The 25000-nt window shown below is 47.1% G+C and overlaps 1 protein-coding gene across 1 annotated transcript; it reads right to left on the bottom strand.

The window, feature by feature from the left end:
- Nucleotides 1-1338: 1338 nt before the first annotated feature.
- LOC102995387 (mitochondrial amidoxime-reducing component 1) lies at nucleotides 1339-24801 on the bottom strand. The gene is made up of 5 exons (XM_028486657.2): nucleotides 24640-24801; nucleotides 23647-23787; nucleotides 17800-17861; nucleotides 17619-17690; nucleotides 1339-10148 (listed from the first exon to the last, which is right to left on the bottom strand). Exons 1-5 carry the CDS (start codon nucleotides 24691-24693, stop codon nucleotides 10019-10021), a joined length of 459 nt encoding a protein of 152 aa, XP_028342458.1. The 5' UTR covers nucleotides 24694-24801; the 3' UTR covers nucleotides 1339-10018.
- Between the last annotated feature and the right edge of the window lie 199 nt (nucleotides 24802-25000).

Genomic DNA, 25000 nt, shown 5'->3' with positions numbered 1-25000 from the left:
TAACTAAACCACTGCTGTACAGCGGAAATTAACACATTCTAAAACAACTATACTTCAATAAAATAAATTTTTTAAAATAACTTCTTTAATCCAATATTTCCAAACTGTTATCATTTCAGCACATCATCATTATAAAAATGATTGCTGAGCTATCTTGTACGCTTTCATTTGCACTAAGACTTTGAAATCAGGTGTGTATCTCTCACATACCATACATCTCCATTGGACCAGCCACGTTTCGGAAGCCCCACGTGGCTAATGGTTACTGTGTTAGGTGGTGCGGCTCTAAACAATTTGTAGAATGCTATCAATATGCCAAGTCATCTTTTTAAGGGTGGTTATTAAATACTAAAACGTTTTGAGGCTACAGTTTTTTCTTTAACACAAATTTATTTTCTACATTATGAAAAATAATATACTTGGAAACTGTGGAAAGAAAAATTACCCCTGAGCGCACCAGCACAACTATAATCACTTTTTTTTTTTTTTTTTTTTTGCGGCACGCGGGCCTCTCCCTGCTGTGGCCTCTCCCGTTGCGGAGCACAGGCTCCGGACGCGCAGGCGCAGCGGCCATGGCTCACGGGCCCAGCCGCTCCGCGGCACGTGGGATCTTCCCGGACCGGGGCACGAACCCGCGTCCCCTGCATCGGCAGGCGGACTCTCAACCACTGCGCCACCAGGGAAGCCCTATAATCACTTTTTGACACTCCGTATGTCATGACTTCTTTGTAGTTTTTTCTCATCGTTTTGTGCCCCATACAGCGATATTACCACCACTTTGAAGTGGAAACTGAAGGCCAGTACGACCATTTACCAGAGGCAACAATGCAGCTTTCCCCAGAGTCTTGAGGAAGTTTGTGAACTAGCTTGTGTCTAAGATTCCTTCCAACCCAAACATGCCAGGGTACTAGGATGTCGTTCATCCCTTCCACCTAACAGACACACACAGACATACAGACACATATACACGTACACACACACAGAGCCCAGGTCTTCCGTTTCACCCCATAGAACAGTCTGAAAAGAGTAACAGCGCCTCTACTCAGCCTTGCTAACTCTCTGGGAAAACACAGAGATCTAAACGGAAACACTTTTATTTAGCATGCATGCTCAGAAAGAAGAAAACCTAGCAGAAACCAGACTCAGTATCCAAGAATGTAAAAACATTTCTTTTTAGATTCCCAGCAGCTTCATGCCACAATGCCCCAAGCTGGAAAAAAAAAAAATGTGCTATTTCATATGTTTATAGCAACATCTGATTTAATATTATACAGTTTTGCTTAGTCACAAACCAGAACAAATACTTTCAGATTTATTACATCCTTCCATTCAGAGACTCTATAATCATAGTTAATAATGCAGCCATTCCACAGCCCAAGAAAGAAGGTTTCTAATTTTGGGGACCAAAGATTCCTGAGAGGCAGGTTATTTTCAAGAAGGATTTAAGGTTTTCAAGCTCTCAATGAAGCTTGAAATTCATCTTTTCCAGTTCACATGAAAAGAGTTTCTTCTGAATATTGGCTGGGAGGTAGAAAGAGAGGAAAACCGGTTGACAGACAGAATCTCCCAGAGCTTTTAGAGTATGTGCCAATCACTCACCAGCATTCCTAATCCTTACCTTGTCTCGCAAATGAAGACAAAATAAACACAAAGCAAAGAAACAAACACAAAAACCATACCATTGACTCCCATGTTCTTTGCGCTGTTAATGCTGTATTTTGGGCTTCCTTCTTACTAGTTGATTCATTAAAAGGCACAAACTGATTTTTAAAAGAAGCAAATATTCTGACAAAGCATACTTTCTTATTATTCCCCCACGCATACATTCCCACGCAGACATTTGTCACACGTCTGTACACAATTGTTCTGCCCCAAGCCTTGCCCGTTCCTGCCTAATTAATTCAGGATTAGTTACTGATGTGGAGAGTTAACCAGCTGCGCGAAGATCCATCCAGGTTGTGTCTTCAGGGCTCGGCTCTCTTTCAGGGCACAGGTGGTCCTCCGTTGCATCCAGACGTGGGTGCTCTGTGATCCTCTGAGGGGTGGGGGATGAGTGTTTGGATTAGCGTGAGCACGTCGCCCAACGTGGGTGCATCATGTTAAACCGCAAGGCATTCTAGTGAGTTCCATTTCTCAAAGAAAGCCAGGATTTGTCCCTCCAGTATTCCTTTACACACCATTAAAGAGAATGCCAACATTAAGGTAGGGTGAGAAGGTGTCAGTGAGAACTTAGTCTGCAGGGAATCAGTTAAGAGTTTAGAAGAGTCTGGGGCCCTTATAAAACGGAGGATTCCTAGGTCCCACCACAGACCTGCCACGCTGGGATATCAGGGGGTCAGATACAGGAATAGTCACTCTGAGCAAAATTTTTCGGTGATTCACATACACACTGCAGCCTACACACACTGGTCATAAAGTTCCCTTCGTTAAGTCATAAGCAAACACATCAAAACGAGACCGTAGGATTAAACCAGGTTCCAGTTGAAGATACTAACGCTCTTTGAATGAATTCTTGCCAACAGATTTTTAGCAGCACGTTGCCAGAAACCAAAAGCCTTGAGTTCTGTTCTAGCCCATCACCTATCACGTGGGCAAGTTACTTAACCTTTTCAAACCTCCCTGACGTTGAGTTATGCAACTAGGGGCAAGTGTGATTACAATACTGAGACAGCTTACAAAAGGCTTTCCCATCCATCCACCTCACTGGATTGTCAGGAGGATTAAACAGCATGCAGTGGATGAACTCATGGCAGACTTCATGGCACCTGACAAAGGCACAGCACGATTAAGAGTGTGGACATAGTTTCAGATGAAAAGTCCTATTTTTTTTTTTTTGAGGTCAAATTATCTGTTTTATTACTGATAAAGGCTAGGCTGGAGGGTGTGGTTTAGCAATATAGAGGCAATGGAATTTCTTTTTTTTTTTTTTTCTCTCAGTTTAAAATTTATCCACCAAGACCCAGACAGCACTGGACAGTTACGGGTCTCTCCCGACTAGGGCAGGGTTTTTCTGCCAAGCTCACCACTCGAACCAAGGAGACTTGAGTTCCAGCAGCTTGAAGGCAGGCAGATCCCAGGAAGGAAGAGGGGGGAGGGGTGGCAGAAGTCAACGGCTACTCCCAAGTTTACCAAGCATTTCTCTCCTGAGAAGGAGAATGAGAGGAAGTAGGAAAGGGCCCAGGCTAACTAATGCCCCTTCGCTGGATGCATTGGGGATACGTGCGATTATAATACTCAAGCAGCCTGAGGGAAGTTACAATCTCTGCCCCCAAATTACACAACTTTTGGTACTTTGAACCCATGGTGCCCAATCATTTTGCCTATGGTCAACCAGAAGGGGTACCACATCTTCAGAGAGGCAATCAACCTCCACCCCCAAACCAGCCACTGCTCCACTGTAGATCTTCCTGGGCAGGCAGTGTGGATTTTTCTCCTATAAGTTTCTGAGTTGGGTCAGTGAAATACATTATGTTTTTCAAGGCCTTTCTATAGTCAAGAAGAAAAAGGTAGTTTCTCTTCAATTTTCCATCTCAAATTATTTCAAGCTACATTGACCAACATAGCCTATCAGAGGTTAGGCAGTAAAATCATGATATCATAATTTATGATATCATAAAAGCACCCCCAAAATGAAATGCCAACAAAATGATGTTCGACACTTGAACTTAACCTTCTCAGTATCAAATTATCAGGGAGTCCCAGATCCAAAATTTAATCCCCTTACAAGATCCAAAGAAGTGAAAAGAAGAAATGAAAGCCTGAAGTTAAATTATCTCACTCTCAATCAAGATCAAGTTCAAAGACATTCCATTTCAATTTCTTATTCTCTTTAGCCTCAGCAAGAAGAGTTCTTGATGTTCTGGGTGGGGTTGAGGTGCTGTCAGCAGCTATAGTCTGGGCTGGCTTTCCAGGAAGGGGTCTTAGAGCTTGGATTAATTCAGCTCCAAGCCTTTCATGTGCCTCACTTTTTTTTCTTTTTTATTATTATTTTAAAATTGTGGTAAAATACGCACAACTTAAAATTTACCCTCTTAACCATTTTTAAGTGTACAGTTCAGTAGTGTTAAGTATTTTCACATTGTTGTGCAGCCATCACCACCATCCATCTCCAGAACTCTTGTCATCTTGCAAAACTGAAACCCTGCACCCATTAAACAATAACTACCATCCCATCTCCCCCAGCCCCTGGCAACCACAATTCTTCTTTCTGTTTCTATGAATTTGACTACACTAGATACCTCGTATGCGTAGAATCATACGGTATTTGTCCTTTTGTGACTAGCTGATTTCACTTAGCATAATGTCCTTAAGGTTCATCCATGCTGCAGCATGTGTCAGACTTTTTTTCCAATTTCAGGCTGAATAACATTCCATTGTACAGATATAGCACATTTGTTTACCCATTTGTCTGTCAATGGACACTTAGGTTGTCCTTTTGGCTATTGGAAATAGTGCTGCTATGAACATGGGGGTAAGTGCCTCACGTTTTAAAAAGACCAAAAAGTTTAGACCACACAGGAGATTATCATGGCACTGTCCTCACACCAATAAATTTAGAAAATAATCCAATCCCCTGTAGAAAAGTTTCAGGCAAAAAGTCACATTTCCAAAGCCCAATATGTGCTTTTGCCAAAGGCTATAGCAGATTGAGAAGGGAAGATCCTTCTTAGAAGATTCCTCTAAGGGAAGAAGGGTAAATGGTTTTATCTGAAGTGCTCATCAATCATTGCTAGGTGACTGTAATCCACATGGAGTTTAATGATGGTACCATGTTTACCGAATCTGGGGGAGATGAACTCACCCCTATAAACAGTCTGCTCGCTCAGAGAGTAGCATGTGAGACATTACTGCCTGAAACACATTTTCATGGTTCAAAATAAAAACGTGATTAAAAAGTGTTTCTTAAAACAAGCATTTATTTTCTGCCTGATTAGTTTGAAACGTGGATACTGCCAATAAAGGCCCACACTTCTGAACGTAGTGTAACGAAGAGGAAAAGTATTTGACCCGTCCTACAGCTCACGCCCAGAACATCATCTGCCAGCATATGGATTGCCAACTGGAATATGCAAAACGTCAGACACACATCTGTGGAAAAGGGCCTCCTCCCACAGGAAACACGATGTTGGGGCAGGAGGATTAATATAATTAAAACTTTTAAGACACAGTGTGATACAGGGAAATACAGTTGAGCAACACATGGTTGAGACTTGAAATCTGTATTTTCTTTCTTTTCAAAAGCCCTGGGAGCATAATGAGAATACAGCTTTAAGAACTAAGATTCACCCCACCAGGCATTAATGGTGTCCAGAAACTATGTGAGCAATCTTCCTTGACATCCCCAAGACGTTAATATCTGTCCAACGCCAAACTAGAGGGGGAAACATGTTAATTTTCTCAGCCTTCTGATAGCACTATACAAGATCTCTTAGCCCCACAAAAAGCTCCAAATATATTCTCTAGGACTTCAGCCGCCTTAAAATATAGGCTTGCATTTATCTTGGCCACATTAACGAGATCTGTTTGACCAATACATTTATATTTATGATGACTAAGGGCAGATTATGGTTGTTAAAATTTGTCCTTGGGACATGAAAACACTCCTCTGTCATTAATACATTCTGTAATATAAACTATGATGTCAGGTCAACGTAAAGGGTAAAAACGTTCCGAAAGTATGCACACATCATTTTTTAAAGCAATTGAGCCTAATGGAATAACAAAGGTCATCATAACAAACCATTACAGCCTTGGTCTTGGCAACTCTGGCCACAGAAGAATCTCCAAGAAACGATCATCATTCCTCCAATGTTATGGCATCCAGACGACAGGGATGGCTCTCAAATGAGTCATACGGGCTCAGATCCTCAGTAGCTATGTGAGCGCGGGACGATCAATTATTCATTTGTTTACAAAGAGCTTTCCTGGTTGATGTTAACCAGAGCTGCTTGCAAAGAAGAGCTCTCCAGCTGTCCTCGGCCGTCCTGGGCCTCCGACTAACAAGCTGCTTTAATTGCTGGCAAGTCATCTGGAAGGTGCCCCTCCCCTAGACCAAGTAAACGCCCTCCCTTTGAGGCTTTATTAGGTGTAAAAATATTAATCAGAAATAATTACGACGACAATACTTTATGTAGAGTACTCCCAGCAAACGCCAAAGGGACACGTTGAACTTGGACTTGACTTAGATCCCACCGAGCTCCACAAAGACTGGATGGAGTCTGAACCCTTGAAGATACAGGTCAGGGACTAGTAGAGGAGCTAGAGGGGAGGATGAAGAGGAAGAATCAGGGGCTGTGGGCTTATGAGGGAGACAAATGCTCAAAGAAGGTAAAGGAGCAGGACAGAGAACCACCAGAGAGGCCTCCCCCACGTGGCAGGAGCCCTTTATCTTCTTCACCCTTCCCACGAACACACCTCTCCCGCTAAGCACGACCACTCACCCCTGGCTGCTGCTCCCTCTAGAGATCAATGCAGGGCTTCCCAAAAGATGACCAGAAATAGACCTTTCGGGAGGGCAGTGTTAAACACCAATAGAATTCTTCACTGCAGGTCAGTCTAGAGCCTTCTATAGGCTGCTGGGCCTTTGGAAGAGGAGTGAGGCATGCAGGACTTCCCAAAGGTATTGGTCCACGGAATTCTCTTTTTAGGAGCATCCTTGCAGGCAAACTTTCAGAACACCCTGGACCAGTAAAACTTAGGGAAGTACAGTGTTACCAACAGGTAACAGGCATCTTTGAGTGACGCTAAAATATCTGCTCTCGGCCACCACGGATTGCTTGCATTTGTCACACTCCCAGAGTTCTGGGGGCACCTGCCTGCGGTCACTGTTGGTGACAGCCTCATAGGTGGCTTCTCAAAGTCACGCTTGGCTAGTCAAGCTCGCCTGGCCTCTGCACACAGTTCTAGCAAACTGGCAGCCCTCCCACAAGGGCATCTCCTCACCCCGTATCACTAAGGGCAGAAGGAGATGAGGAGTGTTTCTCACTGCTGGACAGCTGCCTAATTTCCATCAGGCTCACCCCGATTTCTTCCTGCCCTTGTGTGTAAGTTGCTGCTTCTCTCTCCCATTTGTAACGTTCTCACTTTTTCTGGGGAACAGCTGGGAAAGTCAGCCTTTAAGCAGTCTGCCTCGGCTCTTTCCCACGTGGTTCTTTGCAAGATCTCCAGCTGTGGGTCTGTAACTCTCTGCTGTGACTGCAGCGAGACGTTGCCACCCGGAATGAAACACACAACGACGGTGGATGTTTTGGCCTGACCCTGAATGTCCATCATCTGCAGCTATAAGGAGACCTTTCTGAGGGTCTGCGATGGTCTATATTCCTGACCTGATATTTCAAGTGGAATTGTGTGCAGAGGTTCAGTATCCAAAATAAACCAGACATCAGCCCTGCCTTTGGCATTAACCAACTCATTAAATATAAAATAAACACAAGTAAATGGCTTTTAAATCTCACTGACAGAAAGCTTGGCAACTACTCTGAGATTCTAGAGGTCATTGGAAGCTCTGTCTTTAAACTGGAATCTTCCTCACACTCGGAGTAGCAGAAGAAGACTCCAGACAAATGAGGGAGGTGTTAGGGTTAGAGCCCCCTTCCACTGGAGGGCTCCCCTGCAGTGCACAGAAGGACAGGGTTTGCGTGAGTGTGGCCTTTGAAACAGATTGAGTCCCTGGGGAAGTGGCTGTTACTATTGACAAGGGGTTAGAAGTTCAGGTCGAAGGCATTCAGCTTGCCACTGGTTATAAATATCTCGGGATATCCACCAAACCAACCTTGAGTTTCTCATCAGTGCCTAACCGTTGGCTGCTCTCAGAGACCCGACGTTCACGTGGTTTCCTAAATCCTGTGTGCATTCTGCCATGGGTTCAGAGGTTCCCATTAGTAATGCCACTTGCTGAACTCTTATTTTTGCTGAACTCTTAATCTGTCTGTAGTTTCAGTAGAAAGTGGATCTATTGGGGAAGGTGATGGGCCAAGGTTAACTGATTAATTATTCTCATTGCACTTCACGCCGAGTGTGTGAAAAGCAAATTGCAATAACTCACCAACCAGAATACATATGTACACCTGTTACCTTGTAACTTTACCTCAGAGCTGGGCTTGGTTCCAATGATTACTAACCTCTTTTATAAAACCAAAGGGAAACACGCATAGCTTTTGGTAAAAAGCATGTTTACTTGACGGCCCTTCAAAGACGGGCGTTCGCCGGAGGATGCTGTGTGTGTGTGTGTGTCAGGTGACAGGGTGATTGGTTTGGCCCATTCATATCGGTCAGCTTTCAAAGTCTGACTTCCTGCCAAGAAGTGAGTACGATCTGAAACTAGTCAAAGTAGTTTCCATTTATATACAGTTTTGAAACACATTTGTCATGACTTAGCTCCCTAATACAGTCAAAGGGCAAAATGGCAACGAAAGATATACTTCATCAGATCTTAGAGTTATATAATCTGATCAGGAGAAAAATCAGATATTGGTTTTTAAGTGAATTGGCACATGTTTTCCTTTTCGCCTTTGAAAGGTTTTATTCAAAACCTAAAATAAAGTCATTTATTTCAAATCACACAATCACGCTTCTTCTCATCCATGGACTTCAGAACTTTTTCACCCTGATTTTGCGGAGGAGCAACCAGTCTTGAGTTGATGGGACCAGCGAGATCCAGAAGGACCCCGTGACAGCACGGCCACGCTTTTAGAACCAAATGCCCACAGCAGAGAAGCAGAGAGTACCCCACTTTCTTTCAAAAAAATTTTCTAGGATAGAAAACTAAAACCCATCCACAAGTTTCCCTCTTTTCAACAGCTGAAAAGCCGAGAAAGGCTGAGCTGTCATTCAATGCCACTAGGTGGCATCATGTCCTTTTCAGACTATTTCTTTTTGCTCTTAAGACGGGCACCATCGTTTCCCCGGGCAACATCAAACAGCATCTCAGACCACATCAGGCAAGGGTGCTTCCCCTACTCAGTGGTACTGTTCACTCTCATATACTGGGAAAAGTCTGGGCTCACCAATGGGATATATTTGATACTCCGTTTCAAGGCAAGGAAGTTTTGTTTGTTTGTTTTTGCGGTACGCGGGCCTCTCACTGCTGCGGCCTCTCCCGCTGCGGAGCACAGGCTCCGGACGCGCAGGCCCAGCGGCCATGGCTCACGGGCCCAGCCGCTCCGCGGCACGTGGGATCTTCCCGGACCGGGGCACGAACCCGCGTCCGCTGCATCGGCAGGCGGACTCTCAACCACTGCGCCACCAGGGAAGCCCAAGGCAAGGAAGTTTTTGTCTTGCTTTCCACGTATTACATATCAGAGTCTGACTGCAACACTGCTCTCATGAGTTGATTTTCTACCCTGACATCTCTGCTGTCCTACAGCCCAGAGGTACTGCATGCTATGAAGATCCATCAAATCCTCATGGACACTGTCTGAGAGACAATAGTGCCAGATCCAAGATGATCTATGGAAAATGAACATCCTAAGTGTTTCCTGAAGGTCAGGCTCCTTATGCCCTTTTAAAAGCTTGTCTAGGGATTGAGGAGAAAAGTGAAGTGACAGTCCATCCTTATTCGGAGAGCTATTTAATTTCCATTGCATGCCCCGGGCATGGGGTACTAAAAGATTCCAGAACATGCTTCTCACTCCCCCACTCTTACTCTTTCTCTTGTCTCCTCTTTCCCTAAAGAGTAGCAATGAGATGATGGAAGTTAGCCCTCTGGGTAGGTGAATGGAGAAGAAGGAGAAAGAATTATTCCACAATCACAGTTAAACAAGCGATTTTTAGAATCCTACCTTGTCATTTAAGTGACTTACTGAAGTCCTATTAAGTTATCAAAACTCTCTTTCTTCACTTTGTGCACTGGGATGCTGGAAGCGCTGAGACACAAGGAAGAGTCCAAAAGACGAAAGACTTGGAGATCACAGATCTAAAGAAAATGCCGAGGTGTCAGGTCCAAAATACTGTGCTTCAAGTGTTGGCATTTTTTGAGGACATTTTTTAAAGACACCTGCTATTCCAGGACGTATGATTCCTATTCCTGGCCGAGCAGGTACACGGGGTCTCCCACTTGGATGGTTCCTGGGTTTTCCAGAACAAAATACTGTCCGAAGAGAGGTGATTTTCCATATAACTTTCGTTCAGAAGGGTCACACAGGCGATAACTGCAACAGGATAGAGAACACAATGAGTCACAACCAACCAGAAGCAAGAGCTCAAAGAGCGTGTGATTTCTTCTCGGCTGAAGGATCTACGCCCAAAGGCCAGCGGGTCGCCCAGCTCCCGCGAGCCCTGTTCCCACCCCGGCTAATAGCACAGCGCCTCCCGGGGTTGCACAGTAAACTGCCCGCCCAGTGCACAGACTACCAAAGCATAACCAATGGCCATCTTCCCACCTCTTTTCTCCTTGGAATGTTCCCTTTTTCAGCATTAAGAGATTAGGGACTCGATATGCTCAGACATACTTTATCAATTCCCTTTTTCCTTGGCATCTCTCCGTGTCTATCATCAGAACCACAGTCCTACCAGTCCATCAGGCTCAGAGCCCTGGAGTCATCCTTTATACGTTTTCCCTCACTTTCCACAGCTTGTCCATAGCTGCCAGGTCCTGAGGTTCTTCCTGTACCACATCTTTTGAATTTGCTCACTTTTTCTCCCACTGTCACAATCTCCCTTCACGCCTCCTCAGATGACTATAATAACTTCTTTTTTTTTTTTTTTTTGGCCACACCACACAGCATGTGGGATCTTAGTTGCCCGACCAGGGATCGAACCTGGGAAGTCCCTATAATAACTTCTTAACCAACCAATCTTGCTCATTCTCCCCTCCTCCACTTTCAATTCACTCTTAACACTACCCTACGTTACTTTCTTAATTTTGCTCTGGTCTTATCACCCCGAGGCTCAGAAACTTTCAATGGATCCCCAGTGCCTGAGGAATAACATGCCGAGTCTTCAGCCTGGCATGCACGGCTCTTGACCTGGCCCCAGCCAGCTTTTTCAAAACCTGTCACCCTCTGCCCTTTCTGGGCCCTTCTGCAGTGCTCTGTTGGATTCCTCAACGTCCTTTCACCTTGCTTTGCATTTTCCTGGCTCGGGGGTTCCTCTGTGGGATCCCCTCCCTCCATTACCCAAGCATTAGAATTCCACCTTTTCTTCAAGGTCCAAATCAAATGCCACCTCTCCTAGGAAGGAAGCCCAGGGTCCCCCAGCCAGGAGTGGTTTCCCCATCCTCAATTTTCTCTGCTTGTCCCCCGCCACTCACATGCCGTGTCCTGCAGTGTCAGGGCATGTGTCTGTGTGTTCTACTGTACAAGACAGAGAGTCCGTAGAGAGCAGGGAATGTGACTAACTCCCTTGTACTACTCACGCCCGGTGCCGGGCACTGTGTGTCACTGGTGACCCACAAACATTTGTTGAACAGACGAATGTGTTAGTGAGTAAAATCCTCTGTTAGAAGTAGTATCATATCTTTGTCGGGCAGAAAACGCCAAGAACCCCCAGGAAGAGTGTACATGAGATGCGTGTGAATGACATGGCAAGATTTTCCCTCACCCCACCTCCACCAGGAAAATGTTTTCCTTCTGTTTCTCATTTAAGCTAACTCCAATTTTTTTAACATCCTAATTGGAGCATAATTGCTTTACAATGGTGTCTCAGTTTCTGCTTTATAACAAAGGCTAACTCCAATTTTACATCACTTTTATATTTAAAACATTTTGACGGAAAGCATTTTTATTTTCATTCTACTGTGCTTTGAGAAAAGAAAAAAAAAAACTATTGCAACAAATCAGTCCTACTTTTGTTCTTCAAATCAGAAGTGGCTAATGAGAAAATGGAGAGGGTCAAATCTAGAGTTTCTTTCTGGAGACCCTCAGCTCCTCCCCAGCTGCAGGCACCATGTCGGTTTTGGTCATTGCCATGTGCCTACAGCCTGGTACAGCACCTGGTAGTACGTTGTAGCCACTCCAGAGAAGGTTGGATGAACAAATGGAGAAATCAACAAATGGGTGGGAGCCGTGAGCCGCTGGTCCAGCCAGTCCTGCAGCCAGGTCTCTGCAGTGACCTTGGACCCTGAGAAGCCCGCACCTCTCCTAGCCTGCCTCTCCTCTGTCAGCATGCAACACCAAGGACATCTGGGGATCTGTGTCCGTTGGAGGGTGACTTCTTCAGGATCCGGGCAGATCGCCTACTTTTATGGCTTGGGATTTCTCCTTGTTGCAAGCTCGGTATAGCCTGAGGCTCTGATTATCTCAGGGAGGGAACTGAGAGTTGGAGATCTGTGCATCATACATTGACACTTTATGAAGAACATCACACAGATTATCTCTTAATCCTTACAACAAGTCTATGTGGGAATGCGTATCGTCCCCACTTTACAGGGGGGCTCTCAGAGGAGTGACGGACTTGGCCAAGATCACAGATCTAAGTGGTCAGGCTGGGGCTGGAACTGAGGTCTGGATCACTCCAGAGTCAGGACTTTTCCCACCAGGGATGTGATCCCTGGTCCTCCTTATACCTCCTGAGTACACGCGCAGGCCTGAGAAGAGCTGAGGGGGTTCATATTTATTCTCCCACACGAACGTTCGGCCACGCGCTGGTTTCCCCTGCCCCTTCCCATCAACCACGCAGGCACACACTTACTCCCCCGCCAGGTAACTTAGGAGCGGAGGACCCACAGAAGCCGTCGCCCCTCCCAGACCAGGACCTTAACCTACTCGGGGCGGGGGGGGGGGGGCAGGGACAAACGCAGGTGACAGTCGCAGGGGCAAGGCGACCGGCTTGTCCTGCCAGCCGCCCCAGCTCCGTCCCACCTGCGCCCCTGCTGACACCGTCCCTGCAGGGCTAAGGGGGAGACTCTACAAACGAGATCAACGGCGACCCCTTGTGGGGCTGAGACGGTATTGTCAGCGGTCTGTGAATTCACGGGCACACCCAGCCTTGCTCAAGAGACGGAAAACACGGCATTACCTCACACACGGATCTCCTATGATTTTTTTTTCTCCAAATATATATATTTTGTTGTTGATGACGACGCGATTAATAAATTACAAAGCCATTTAAAAGCGCCTTTCTTAGTGCATGTTCTCTTTCAATAAACATGAAGCAAACAACGACTCACTCTAATGGGAGACACAGGACGTTCTGTTTAAACAGAGGTCTCCATCCTTAAGGGCGCGGTGTGAGTGGAAACTGTTACCTATAAAGTGCTGTGCACCGGTGAGGGCTGCTTGGTTTACTCATTTACTGGTCAATGCCCAGACCCTGACTTGCAGGCAGGGTCTCTGATCACCGCTGGGTCCCCACCGAGGGCCACAGGCCACTTCCGGGACCTCCCAACCTGCTATGTATACGGCCAGATCAGGAATAAAACGGCACCGTGAAGACACCACGGAGAGGAGGAGACAAAGGCTGAGCAGGTTGGGCTGCGTTGCATTTAATGCAGCCTCAGAAAATGGAAAGAAGTGTCTCCAGGATTTTCCCTCTCTCAGAAGGTGTCAAGTTCATAAGCTGAGACTATCAATAACCATGGCCTACATGGTCTTTATGTATTTTATCATCTATTAAAAAAACAGTATTTATTGCTTTATTCTGATCAAGGGGGAGCGTGAACCAGGAGATGTATTATTAGCCCAGTTTTCACAAATAAAGAAACTGAAGCATCAAGAACGTAGCTGACTTGCCAATGTCACACAGTTACTGGGAGGTGATAGAGCCAGATTGGCTGGGGGGCAGTTGTCTCCTTCCACGGCATCTCTACCACTAAATCCTTCTGTCTTTAGCTCGGCACAGCACAGCCTAACACAGGCGGAGAGCGGCAAACGCCCTTACTGTCCAAGTATTCCTGCATCCAACAAAACGAGTGCGTCCACAGAACAAATAAGCTTCATTCTTTCTATTGAAAGCAACAGCGATAGACCCCCACCACTCCTGTGGGATCAGCGTGGGAGCCACCCTCCCTTCAGAAAGAAAAGAATAATTCCCTCTTCATATTTTCAAGCCAGCAGACCAGCCTCCACTGTGCTTCGGGCTGTGAGTATTTCCCAGACAAAGGCTCCGCTGGGCCTGAGGCCCATAGCCATTCAGCAGTGGTCTCCCTGCTGAGAACTTACATTCCAGAAGCGGCACAGCCCTGGGCACGGGGGACCCAGGAAGAGGGAAGGCAGTGCGGCTCCCAGCATCCTGCCGGAGAGCCGGAGAGCAGAGAGGATGCTCCTGACACCACTTTGCTTCCCTTCTGTGATTTAGGTCAGGCAGCCGGGGCCTTTCTCTTCCCGATTTATGGCCGTCTGTCCTGGGGAGAACAGAAATTACTGCATCTATGGCAATTTACATCTCAGTAAGATACAGGAGAAGACACCTAGGCTGGCACCCATCTCCTGGGTTATTGGGAGAAATTAGGTTGGAATGGTTCCTGAAAGCCTGCAGGAGACCAGGAGGGCTGTGCTGCTCCCGGAGACCTTGCGTGCCTGCCCTGGCTCTGCATGGGGCTCAATTATCCTCCTTCTATAAACACAGGCTCCCGATGGGCTGGGGGGAGGCACTGAAGGTTCAGAGGACTGGCCCAAACACAGGCACTTTGTGAATCCAGAGGGAAAGGTGCCAGACTCCAAGCACAGTGTTGGGAAGAGAGAAAGAACAAGATGTTAAAAAAAGAAAAGAAAAGAAAAGAAAAAGGATGACAGGGACTTGGTGGTCCAGTGGTTAAGGTTCCGTGCTCCCAATGCAGGGGGCCCGGGTTCCATCCCTGGCCAGGGAACTACATCCCACATGCCACAACTAAAAATATCCCGCACGCGGCAACAAAGATCCCACGGGCCGCAACTAAGGCCTGGAACAGCCAAGTAAATCAAATAAATAAATTATTTTTTTTTTTTTTAAAAAAGGATGACGGTCAATTCCCCAAATCACCTGTCTGGTTTGCACACAGAACCATCGAGGCCTGTCCACCAGGGCCTGAGCCAGAGGGGGACCTGCGGATCACCTGGTAGAACCTGGGCTCCCAACACCCACGACAGGACGCCTTCCCGGGTCCACCCTGCCTTCGTCCTCCGTGTAGCTCCTCTGCGGGCACAGGGAAGTGGGGAGACCAAACTCTGATTTGTTCTCGTCGTGAGTGAGCCAGCACATTCTGAAGGATCGCTAGTCTATCGCTGCCGGTTCTTAGAACCACTCCTCTGGAATGTCCCACCACATCTAGTAAACTCCGCCCCACCATTTTATGGTGACCATCCTCAAACAGGCAAACAAGTTCAAAGAATTTTAAAGAGACCATCCAATTACCAACCATTTGGACCCTACGTATAACATTTTACTATATTTCCTTTATCACGTATTTATCCATCCATCAGTCCATCGTAATTTTTTTTCCATTTCCAAGTAAGTTGCAGACTTCAGTAAATTTCACCTCTAAACAGTTCGGCTGGCAAATCATTTCCTAGGGTTAAAATTTCTTAACTTTGCGGGGAGGGGATAAAATTTACACGGAGTGAAATGTACAAATCTTGTGTTCCATCGTATTAACTTTTTACAGAAAATTAATGTTGTTTTGGGTGTTGAGATATACACAACATCCCTCAAAATGATGGGATTTGCCTTGCTGGCTACAGACCAGCCCCCTCTTTGAATATTCCCACAAATCCACAACCCATGGTGGGGACTCAGATAAAAAGCAGCCATTTGCCCTTCACGTCAAGAATTCCTCTCTGTACCTCCCCTCCCAACCTCCCTCCAACCCGCCTAGTTTGAGCCTGCTCCTGACCTCCCTCTCTCTGCCATGTAGCCTGGCCCCGGGAAGGCCAGCTGTTTACCTCGCTGTAGCCTGGCCTGGATGCACAACACTGGTCTCCATGGACCACAGGTGCCGGCTTCATGCCTGGGGGCAATGTGCCGTTCGGGACAGAGCCCCTTGCCCCAGGCTTCAGCCTGCCAGGGAGGGGGCCAGATTAGTAGCTTCTGGGACAGCAGGCTCAGCAGAGAGGGGTGGTTGCTGATCCAAGGAGACCAGATTGTTGGTCCAAAGAGGGCCATGAGCTTGATGAGAGATGGAACGAAAGAGACTCCCATTCCAGGGGAACAAGTTTGGTCACACAAGCCCAAGCATAACCAGCCCTTAATGTGCTCTTTCATGAGGGCTTTGATGTCAGATGACCAAACTTCCACTGCATTCTTTCCTCAAGGCTTCCAGGGTTTTGCCTAAAGCAGGGGCCACCATCCTCCCTGCCTTCCCCCTCCCCCCTGCAAGTGATACCCGAGGACGCATGTCAGGGTCAAAGCCGAGGGTCTCAGGGGCTGCAGAGATGAGACCTGACTCCCCACCTGTGATTCTGCATTCAACATGGGAGGGACCAGCGAGGACGAGCATTTCAGGGTTTCAGCAACATACCGGCCGTCGATTGGGCAGATAACAGCACAGAAGTGTGTGAATCATGAATTGTTGTTTTAGCAAAAGTACTGCAGGTTGATTATAGACAGTTTAGAGGCTACATACCAGAATATATATTTTCTCCATAATTTCATTACCAAAAGAGCCATGAATGTTTCCGTTTACAGCCTGCCAGGCTTTTAGCTATTCAGGCACATTTATATATTTTAAAAAGGAAAATCAAACAAACAAAAAAGTCAATACTATATATGGTCATTTGTAATCAGCTTTTTAAAATGAATCTTATCTTAAATATCATTCCATGCAATTTAAACTTATTGTCTGTCATTGTCTTTCATTTAAAAATTGTTATGGGACTTCCCTGGCGGTCCAGTGGTTAAGACTCTGCCCTTCCACCGCAGGGGCCTCTGGTTCCATCCCTGGTTGGGGAACTAAGATCCCTCATGTAGTATATTATCTCTTTTCCTCATTTGCCTATTTAACTCCTTTAGTCTTAGATATTTTTACTGAATTCTCACTTCCTTAGCTTCATCTTCTCTACTAAAATATAACTCCCTTGAAGGCAGGAATCACATGCGACCTACTCATATCTACATCTCTGGCTTAGGGACTTCTCTGGTGGTCCAGTGGTTAAGACTCCATGCTCTCACTGCAGGGGGTGCACATTCGATCCCTGGTTGGGGAACTAAGATCCCTCATGCCATGCAGCGCGGCCAAAAAAAACAAAAAACAATCGTTATTATGAAAATGTGAACATAAACGTAAAAGTAGAAAAAAATGGTGCAATGAATCCCCACATAATTATCACCCAGATTCTATTGATCAAGATTTGACACATTTTTCCACGTGTTCTTTTGCTAAAATGATAGACAGCACACCCCAGATATCACATCACTTCACTCCTATATACTTCAACATGCTTCTCTTAAAACATATAGGCATTTCTCATAGCACCAGAAAGCCCCTATCACACCTCATGAATTTGTGATGTCACCAAATACTCAGTCCATAATAAAGTCTGCCAAAACATCTAAACCGTGTTTCGTTGTTGCATTGTAATTGGTGTGTTCGGATCATGAATTCTAAATGAAAAACAAAATTAGTTGTGCAAGCAGGCACTCTGGGGCCCAAAGCGCCCAGGAATGTTTCCCAAATTATCCAGTCACCAGGACCCCCTTCCACTTCAAGAACACACCTGCGTGGTGTTTCCCCTGCTTCCTCGCAGAGACGTTAAATCGTTTAGTCTTACCTCTTCAGGGTCTCCAGAGGCTCCTTCCTGCTCATGACGCCCGTGTCCGGGTCCACCGTGGTTAAAATGCACCTGGACACACACACACACACACACACACACACGGGGCATCATACACGGGACAAAGCAGACGATCTTTGCCCTCCCCTCCGTCTCCTGGGCAGCAGTGCATGCACCTCACCTGGAACAAGCCATCACCCTTTTCAGTTCCACATCACCAATAAGAAGCTCATTCCATGAGTCCTGGGGGCAAAGCACGTAACTCAGGTGAGCACTTCGGGTCCCCAGCCCTGACCCACCCATGTAGGGACTTCACGTGATTCAAAAGCTGATGAAGCCGCTTCTATCAAAGATGGCCAACTGTACAGCACGCCTCCCCGTTCCCTCTCCTCCCACTTGTAAAGCTGGAATGGAAACTCATCTCCTTCAGGAAGCCTCCCTGACTGACCCCACTTGACTGGAGGTGCTGTGGAAGGCCAGGGTTGGGCTGACGGAGGGAGCGGGTGAAAGAGAGGAGAGGGTATGGAGAGAGGGGATTAGGTTGTATCAGATCCCTTCGTGCTGCCCTAAGGTGGATGAATGTCCTTAATCATCGTGTCCGTTTACCTTGTAGCTCCCCTGGCCAGATAGGAACCAATCCAGAGCAGGCCAGTAGCTTTGCTTCCCTTTGCATCTCCAGGGAAGCACTCACAAAGCTCTCCAGCCCAGGAACCTCCCGGGGCGTTTGTCTATGGCCTGGGTCACTGGAGCTTACTTTTCAGGCCAAATCAAATCAATGGACTGTGTCCCTCAAATCCAGAAGGGGAGAGAGAACATACACACATGAAAAGTGAATGGTCACTATTCCTTTTAAAAGTTTCAGAAAAATTGAGAAAAAGCTTTACAAGACAGCACCCTGTGTGCTGGTTGAACTTTGCAGACAAGCATGGAGCAGGTGGCTTAGAAGAAGAGATTTTTAGGCTGCTCTGGGCAGGGGAGGTTTAAAGGTAAAGGTAGGATCTGAATTGAGTCTTCCAGGGTGGAGACTTTGAGAGGCACAAAAGAAGGGTGAGGGGACTCCAGGCAATAACAAGAAGGAAGGACATCTGATTGTGGTCCTGACCTTCTTACCCTCACAGAGAAGGTGCCTGAGAGCCAAAGCCAGGAATCCATGAGTTAAAACAAACCTGCCCAGTCCTTTGCTGATCACGAGCCAGAGAGAAAGTTCCAGGCCCAGAATTTTAACTCTGACAGTGTGTACTATTCTTGATATGTGTATCGCAGGGTTTTGTTTTTGTTTTTTTAATCATAAAATGAGTCTCTTCACTGCACGTTTCACAACAGTCCAAAAAGCTGGGCACCTCGGATTAGAGCAAGCCAGCCTGCTCTGTGTACATTTCTCCACCAGGAGGCACTGTGGTCACAAAAAAAAAACATAAAAGATCCGAAAGGGGAGAAATGAAGGTTCTGGTTAGGAAATTAATTTATTATTAATTACAGAAATATTTACAGAGCCCCTTTTATGGGCAATAAAAACTGTTGGGGATTGTGTCACAGATAAATAAGTTAAAAATTCCACCATCAGGGAAGTATCTCTTTGGCAAACTGGCGGAAAAGGAGAAAACTATTTACATGTTGAATGCACACTATGGGCCCAGAACCGTATGAAACGTTCGAGAAGGGCCCATGAAAATCTTCCTACAGAACATGTCATCTTGAGGCGATAAGAAATTGCAACAGGAGAAGCTGGACATGGAGAGGCACAGACACAGCACAGTGTGGCTTTGGAAAAGAGAAGGAGCTCTGCCAGGTCTGGCAATCAGAGCAGATCTCTCAGGGGAGGTGGCTTTTCATCTGGGCTTTTAAAGAAGGCCAGGAGTTGCTAAGTGGGGTGAGAGGCAAGACCTGGGGTGAGCAGGAGATAAGAGAATGTAGTCCTTATATAGTTCTCAGTCCAGTCTGCAGCTTGGAGCTTTTACTGGAAGTAAAGGCTGGGAAAGCAAAGTGTGGCAAGATTATGGAGGGGCCCGAATGGTAGAGTGGGCAGTTTGGAACTTTTGAGAACTGGGGAGCCACTGGAGGCTCTTGAGCAAGGCAGCAACGTTGACTGTCACAAACTTTTAGAGTAGAAGAGATCACTCTGGTGTTCTGAGAGGCTCGGCTGTGACAACATCCAGGACCACTCAGTGGTCCAGACTTGAGACGACAGAGGTGATGTAGCTGGCGGCTGGGAACAGAAAGGGAGCAGATGGGACCGGGGATGAGGGGAACATGGGAGAAGGAAGAGTCAGGGGTGACTTCCAAGCTCTAAGCCAGGGTGAAAGAAGGAATATGGTGGCCAGGATAGAAGCTGTGAAGTCAAGAGAAGGAGTTTGGGCAGCTTATAAGGACAAGTTTGCTAGGTCCACAGAACCTATGAAACCTCCCAGCAGACAGTCAGAAATGTGAGCCCAGCACTGCAAGGGGGAGTCCATGGTTGGACACTTGGGAAGGACCCACATAAGGGTGACAGATGGTGAAGCTGCAGGAGAGGGTGTCGTCACCAAGGGAAGGTAGAGGAAGAGAAGGGTCAAGGCCAGAAATTTTGGAAGCCCTACCTGAGTGAGGAGTCCAAGGAGAAACAGCAAAGGCACAAGAGCAGTGCAGCCAGGGAGAGAAAGTTCCAGAAGTAGTACCTGTTGGTCCAAGGGGAGGGCAATGATGACCAGAACAGGTCTCTGAAGGAGGGAGGGGAGAAGGGCAGCCTTGGGTTGAAGTGAAGGTTTGAGAAGTGAGGGTGAGGACAGCAGATTATGGATGTGAAGGGAAGCAGAGAAGGACCACGATCATAAGAGGCAGGCTCTGAAATGAGGAGGGCGTTCACTTCCCAGAAGGCTCCGTGCAGGTCCCCGGCCTCTGGACAGTCTGCTCCGCCCTCTGCACCTGGCACCACCTGCCCTAATCGTCTCCAGATCCCTGCCGCAGGCAGATATGCACAGTGCAAATTGGTTTTTGTCACTCTCTTGCCTAAAATCCTTTCCAGAACCTTCCTCTGAAGGGGATGCCCCTTGACACTAAGGACCTTGGCTCTCAATGCCCCTCCCTGAGCACCGATGCTGTAAAAGACAGCAGTTATCTCCATGCCGGCGCAGCCCTGCTCGTGTGCCCCCTCCCTCAGTGTCTCTTCCTTCCGTGTCACCTGGCCCACCGAGGCTCATTCATTCACTTAGCAAAGAATTCATGCTGGGTGTTTTTCGAGGAGCTGGGAGAACAACAAGGGTCAAGTCCTGTCCTCAGAAAGCATGTGTAGGGGAAACAGACAACAAACCCCCCAGTAAACACGGCGTATCGGGGGGATGTGTGCTGGGGGCGACTAGGGCATGCAGGCCAAGCAGGGTACAGGGTGATCAGGGAAGGCCTCAGTGAAGCGGGGGGAAGACCTCAACAGGGAAGTGAGAGAGGTAAGGGAGTGAACCACGCAGATACCTGAGGGAAGGCATGCCAGACAGAGGCACCAGCAAGAACAAAGGTCCCGGGGGTGGAAGAGAGACAAAGAAGGGAAGAGTGACAGGAAGTAAAGCTCTGGAACCAGGAGGGTGTGGCATCACATAGGGCCTTGACAGCCATTATAAGGATCCCATCGTTTACTTGAAGAGAGATGGAGAACACAGAGAGAGTTTTGAGTAGAAGGAGGACATGATGCGAGTTACATTTACAGGATGACTTTGACCTTAGCTGTGATGAGAATAGACCTTGTATGGTGGTGGGGGTCAGTCAAGGATAGACCAGTGAAGAGAGGCTATGGCAGCAAACCACACGAGAGAGGGTGGTGACTTGGCCCAGAGAGGGAGTGGAGGAGCATGGCAAGAGGACAGAGCCACCAAGGTTTGCTGATTATTTGAATGTGGGAGGTGAAGGAAGAGAAGAACACAGAGTGGTTCCCACTTCGGGGCCTGAGCAGCTAGAAGTCAGAGCTGCCATACACTGAGATGTGCAAGGCCGGGCAGAGCAGACTTGGGGGCGGAAATTCAGCCCTCAGTGTTGGACATCCTGAATCTGAGACGAGGTACCCCAGTGGAAATACAGAGAAGGCACAGGGAGAGTTCTGGTGTAAAGATGTTAGTCAAGGGGTCCTCCGTGCGGAGAAGGTTTTGAAAAACACAGACCAGGGCATGAGCAGAGACAGAGATTGCTACAGACTGAGGGTTTGTGTCCTCCCAACCTTCACATGTTGAAACCTAATCCCCAGCGTGTTGGTATTTGGAGAAGGGGGCCTTTGGGAGGTGATGAGGTCATGGGGGTGGTACCCTCGTGAATGGAATTAGTGTCCTTATACAAGGGACTCCAGGGGACTTCCCTGGTGGTCCAGTGGTTAACACTTTGCCTTGCAATGCAGGGCGTGTGGGTTCGATCCCTGGTCAGGGAGCTAAGATCCCACATGCCCCGCAGCCAAAAAAGCAAAACATGAAACAGAAGCAATATTGTAACAAATTCAATAAAGACTTTAGAAACGGTCCACATCAAAAAAAAATCTTTGAAACAAAAACGGGACTCCAGGCAGCTCCCTTGTCCCTTCCACCACATGAGGTCACCGAGTGAAGACAGCCGTCTATGAACCAGGAAGCAAGTCCTTACCCGACACCTGCACGAATCTGCAGGTGCCTTGATCTTGGACTTTCCAGCCTCCAGAACTGTGAGAAATAAATTTCCATTCTTTATGAGCCTGAGCCCATACCGCCCACTCGCCCCCCTCTCCCGTCTGTGTTAAAAAGGTTGGGTGGCTGGTCACCCACCACCCTCGGCTCACCACCTTCCTGGCCTGTCTCACCTGGCTGTAGCTACCTGTTCACATTCTAATCACCTGGACTGTGAGCTCCTTCGGAGAAGCAACTGTTTCTTCAATCCCGGTTTTCCTACAGGTCTATTCACAGTGCATAGTACACAGAGACACTAACCCATTGTGTGATGCGTGAAACATTATTCCAAAAAATGAGGCCAGCTCAGCTGCAGCGTTGTATTAACATCCAACTTAAAATATGAAAGAATCCCAATTAGGGAACACTCAGAATCAGAGAGAAAGCCTTCTAGGACAAGAGTCAGTTCAAAGAAACCTCCTAAATCTGAGGTCCTACTCTGGGCCATCCCCTCTTAACTTATCCCATCTTTATCTGCCCATCTCAGACCGTGGGGTAGGAGATGTCTTCCATGTGAACCGTGATACAAAGACCAAAGCCAGGAAGGGAGGAAGCTTAAAGGGGGCCACAGTCAGGGAGGGATCGATGGCCTGAATCAAGCTTCTTTACTTTGATTATAGCAATGAAACCACTGCCCACCTCTCTGGGCACTTTCTATGTCTTGGTGCTTTTGGGGGAGGCGTCAGCTGAAATTACTCACATTTTATAAACGCAAGAAGCAGAGGTCTCAGAAAGTTCCAGGACTTATCCAGGGTCAGACGGCCACTTATTGAAGCAGGGGGATTCAGATCCAGATGTCCTGACCCAGTGCCCGGCCCCTAGAATGCTCAGAGCTCCTGTGGGCTGTGGTACAGTCTGGGTTCTTGCCGTGGGGTAGCCCTTGGCTGAGCCATCTCACTCAGGTTGAAGGTGGCACTGGAAGAGTTTTAGGGAAGTGCCATCTCAGCTTGGGGACAGTGTCCCTCCACCACCCACTCACAGCAGCCTTGCTGTAAATGACTGTCTTCCCAAGGGAGCCCTCGACTACACAGGAAGGCCACCTTCCACATCCTGCTCTGTGGCCCACACAGATCATGTATTCTATGCTAAGTACACTTGGCTCAAAATGAACTTGCCTCCTTGGAATTCTCCTGAGAAGTCTCAGAGCCTGAACTGCCCCTTGATGCCAGCATCTCTGCCTCATTTATATTTGTATCCTCCACACAGAAGTCTGTACTGATCAGATGCTCAAGAAATTGAAAACTTGAATCACTGCATAATACAGAGTCAATACATAATGCATCCTTCTGAGTAATCTAATCCAACATCAAAGACTCTCATACCTTTAAAAAAAAAAGTTAAATCCAAGGAAAGGTGCAAGAAAGGTACAGCGTTACCTCTGCATAGACACCACACCCTGAAATTATGATATTGGGCCGGAAGTTAGTTGCCTTAACTTTCTTCTCTAGCCTGGAGTTGAGATCTGCCAACGATGCCTCAGAAAGGATCAAGAAGGGGCTGGCGTCTGAGTACGGGATCTGATGAGAAAATAGGAGCTGTTATAGCGTGAGGCACACAGAGGCATTTCTCAGAGGTCACATGGGTCTGATTCCTGGAACCTTCCACCCCTCCCCCGCCCCACCTCCCCACACAATCTTTCTAAGTATTTCTCTAGTTCTATTTACAGAAAAGTCACAGCGATTCAGAAGCTTTAAATAGCCTTGCAGATACCAGGAATTACATGATGGAGTGAAGAGAACATAGTCTCAGAATCTTAGAGCTGTCCCTTTCTCATCCTCCAAACTCTCACACATTTATTTTGTTAAGGTTTGATGGCCTCATTTTGTGTGATACAAAATATTCACTGATTCCACAGATACTTATTTTTCACGCAACCTGCAAATCCATGGCCGTGGCAATGGCGCTACATAGCTTTGTATGTTTTACTCTCATGATGAATTCTTACAGCCTTATTTCTTTAAGGGCCAGTCTGGTCATTTTAAATCTGTGGATCTCCATACCCACACTCATAGGCCCAACTGTGAGCTGCCACACCATTGCAATCACAGTGTAAAAAGGTTGGACTCCACATGCAATTACAGAATGGAGTGGGAAAGATACTGGCCTAGAACTGTTTTGAAGCTGCATTGGCACCAGAAGGTTTCTGTAAATAGGAATTTTTGCTCTCAGGCAAAAATGCAAGAGTCCCCAAGAAACACAGATGGTACTCCTAGTGGAAGGGCCTTACTTTTTGCCATTGCTTGTGCAAAAGTAATGGCAAAGTGACAGAGCCGAGTTCAGCAGACATGCCACCCTGCTCTCCCCCTTCCAAGGAAGCCTGTCTTCTATAGGACACACCAAAGGCCAAAGCCAAGGGATGCTCCTCTGACCTGGTCTGTGGGTCGAAACAGGTCTTCGGTCTGGTGAGAATTTCTCGGTTGCATGTGAGGTTCAAAGTGCACCAGGCGGTACGGCTGCGTCTTCAGGAAGTTTGTTATCCACTGGGCCGCGGCCTCACCGCAGTCCCTGCCCTCGATCTCCAGGCCCTGCACTCTGCAGGGGTTGGGGGCAAAGAACAGGCATTTGAAGATCTGGACACCCTACCATGTCCTACACATATCCAAAAGGCTGCACCAGGCTATGATGTCACTGTAAGTCCTTCATTATCAGGAGACGTCATTTTAGCCTGGCCCTGCCTCTGAACCATGTGGAAGCCCAAAATGAAGACACAGTTTCAAGCCTTGTTCCCCG

This window comes from Physeter macrocephalus, unplaced genomic scaffold, assembly GCF_002837175.3.
Source record: "Physeter macrocephalus isolate SW-GA unplaced genomic scaffold, ASM283717v5 random_1461, whole genome shotgun sequence".
In the NCBI taxonomy this organism is placed as follows: domain Eukaryota; kingdom Metazoa; phylum Chordata; class Mammalia; order Artiodactyla; family Physeteridae; genus Physeter; species Physeter macrocephalus.
Note: the sequence above shows the minus strand (reverse complement) of the source record. Positions and strands in the feature narration are given on the sequence as shown.

What these genes read in the sequence shown, in the direction of transcription:
- LOC102995387 (XM_028486657.2), bottom strand. Translation starts at nt 24,693, where the DNA reads ATGCAACCGAGAAATTCTCACCAGACCGAAGACCTGTTTCGACCCACA. An exon ending in GGTGTGGTGTCTATGCAGAG is followed by an intron (nt 17,862 to 23,646) that starts GTAACGCTGTAC and finishes CTTTGCCCCCAG; the next exon opens with GACTCATGGAATGAGCTTCT. An exon ending in AGGGTGATGGCTTGTTCCAG is followed by an intron (nt 17,691 to 17,799) that starts GTGAGGTGCATG and finishes GTGTGTGTCCAG; the next exon opens with GTGCATTTTAACCACGGTGG.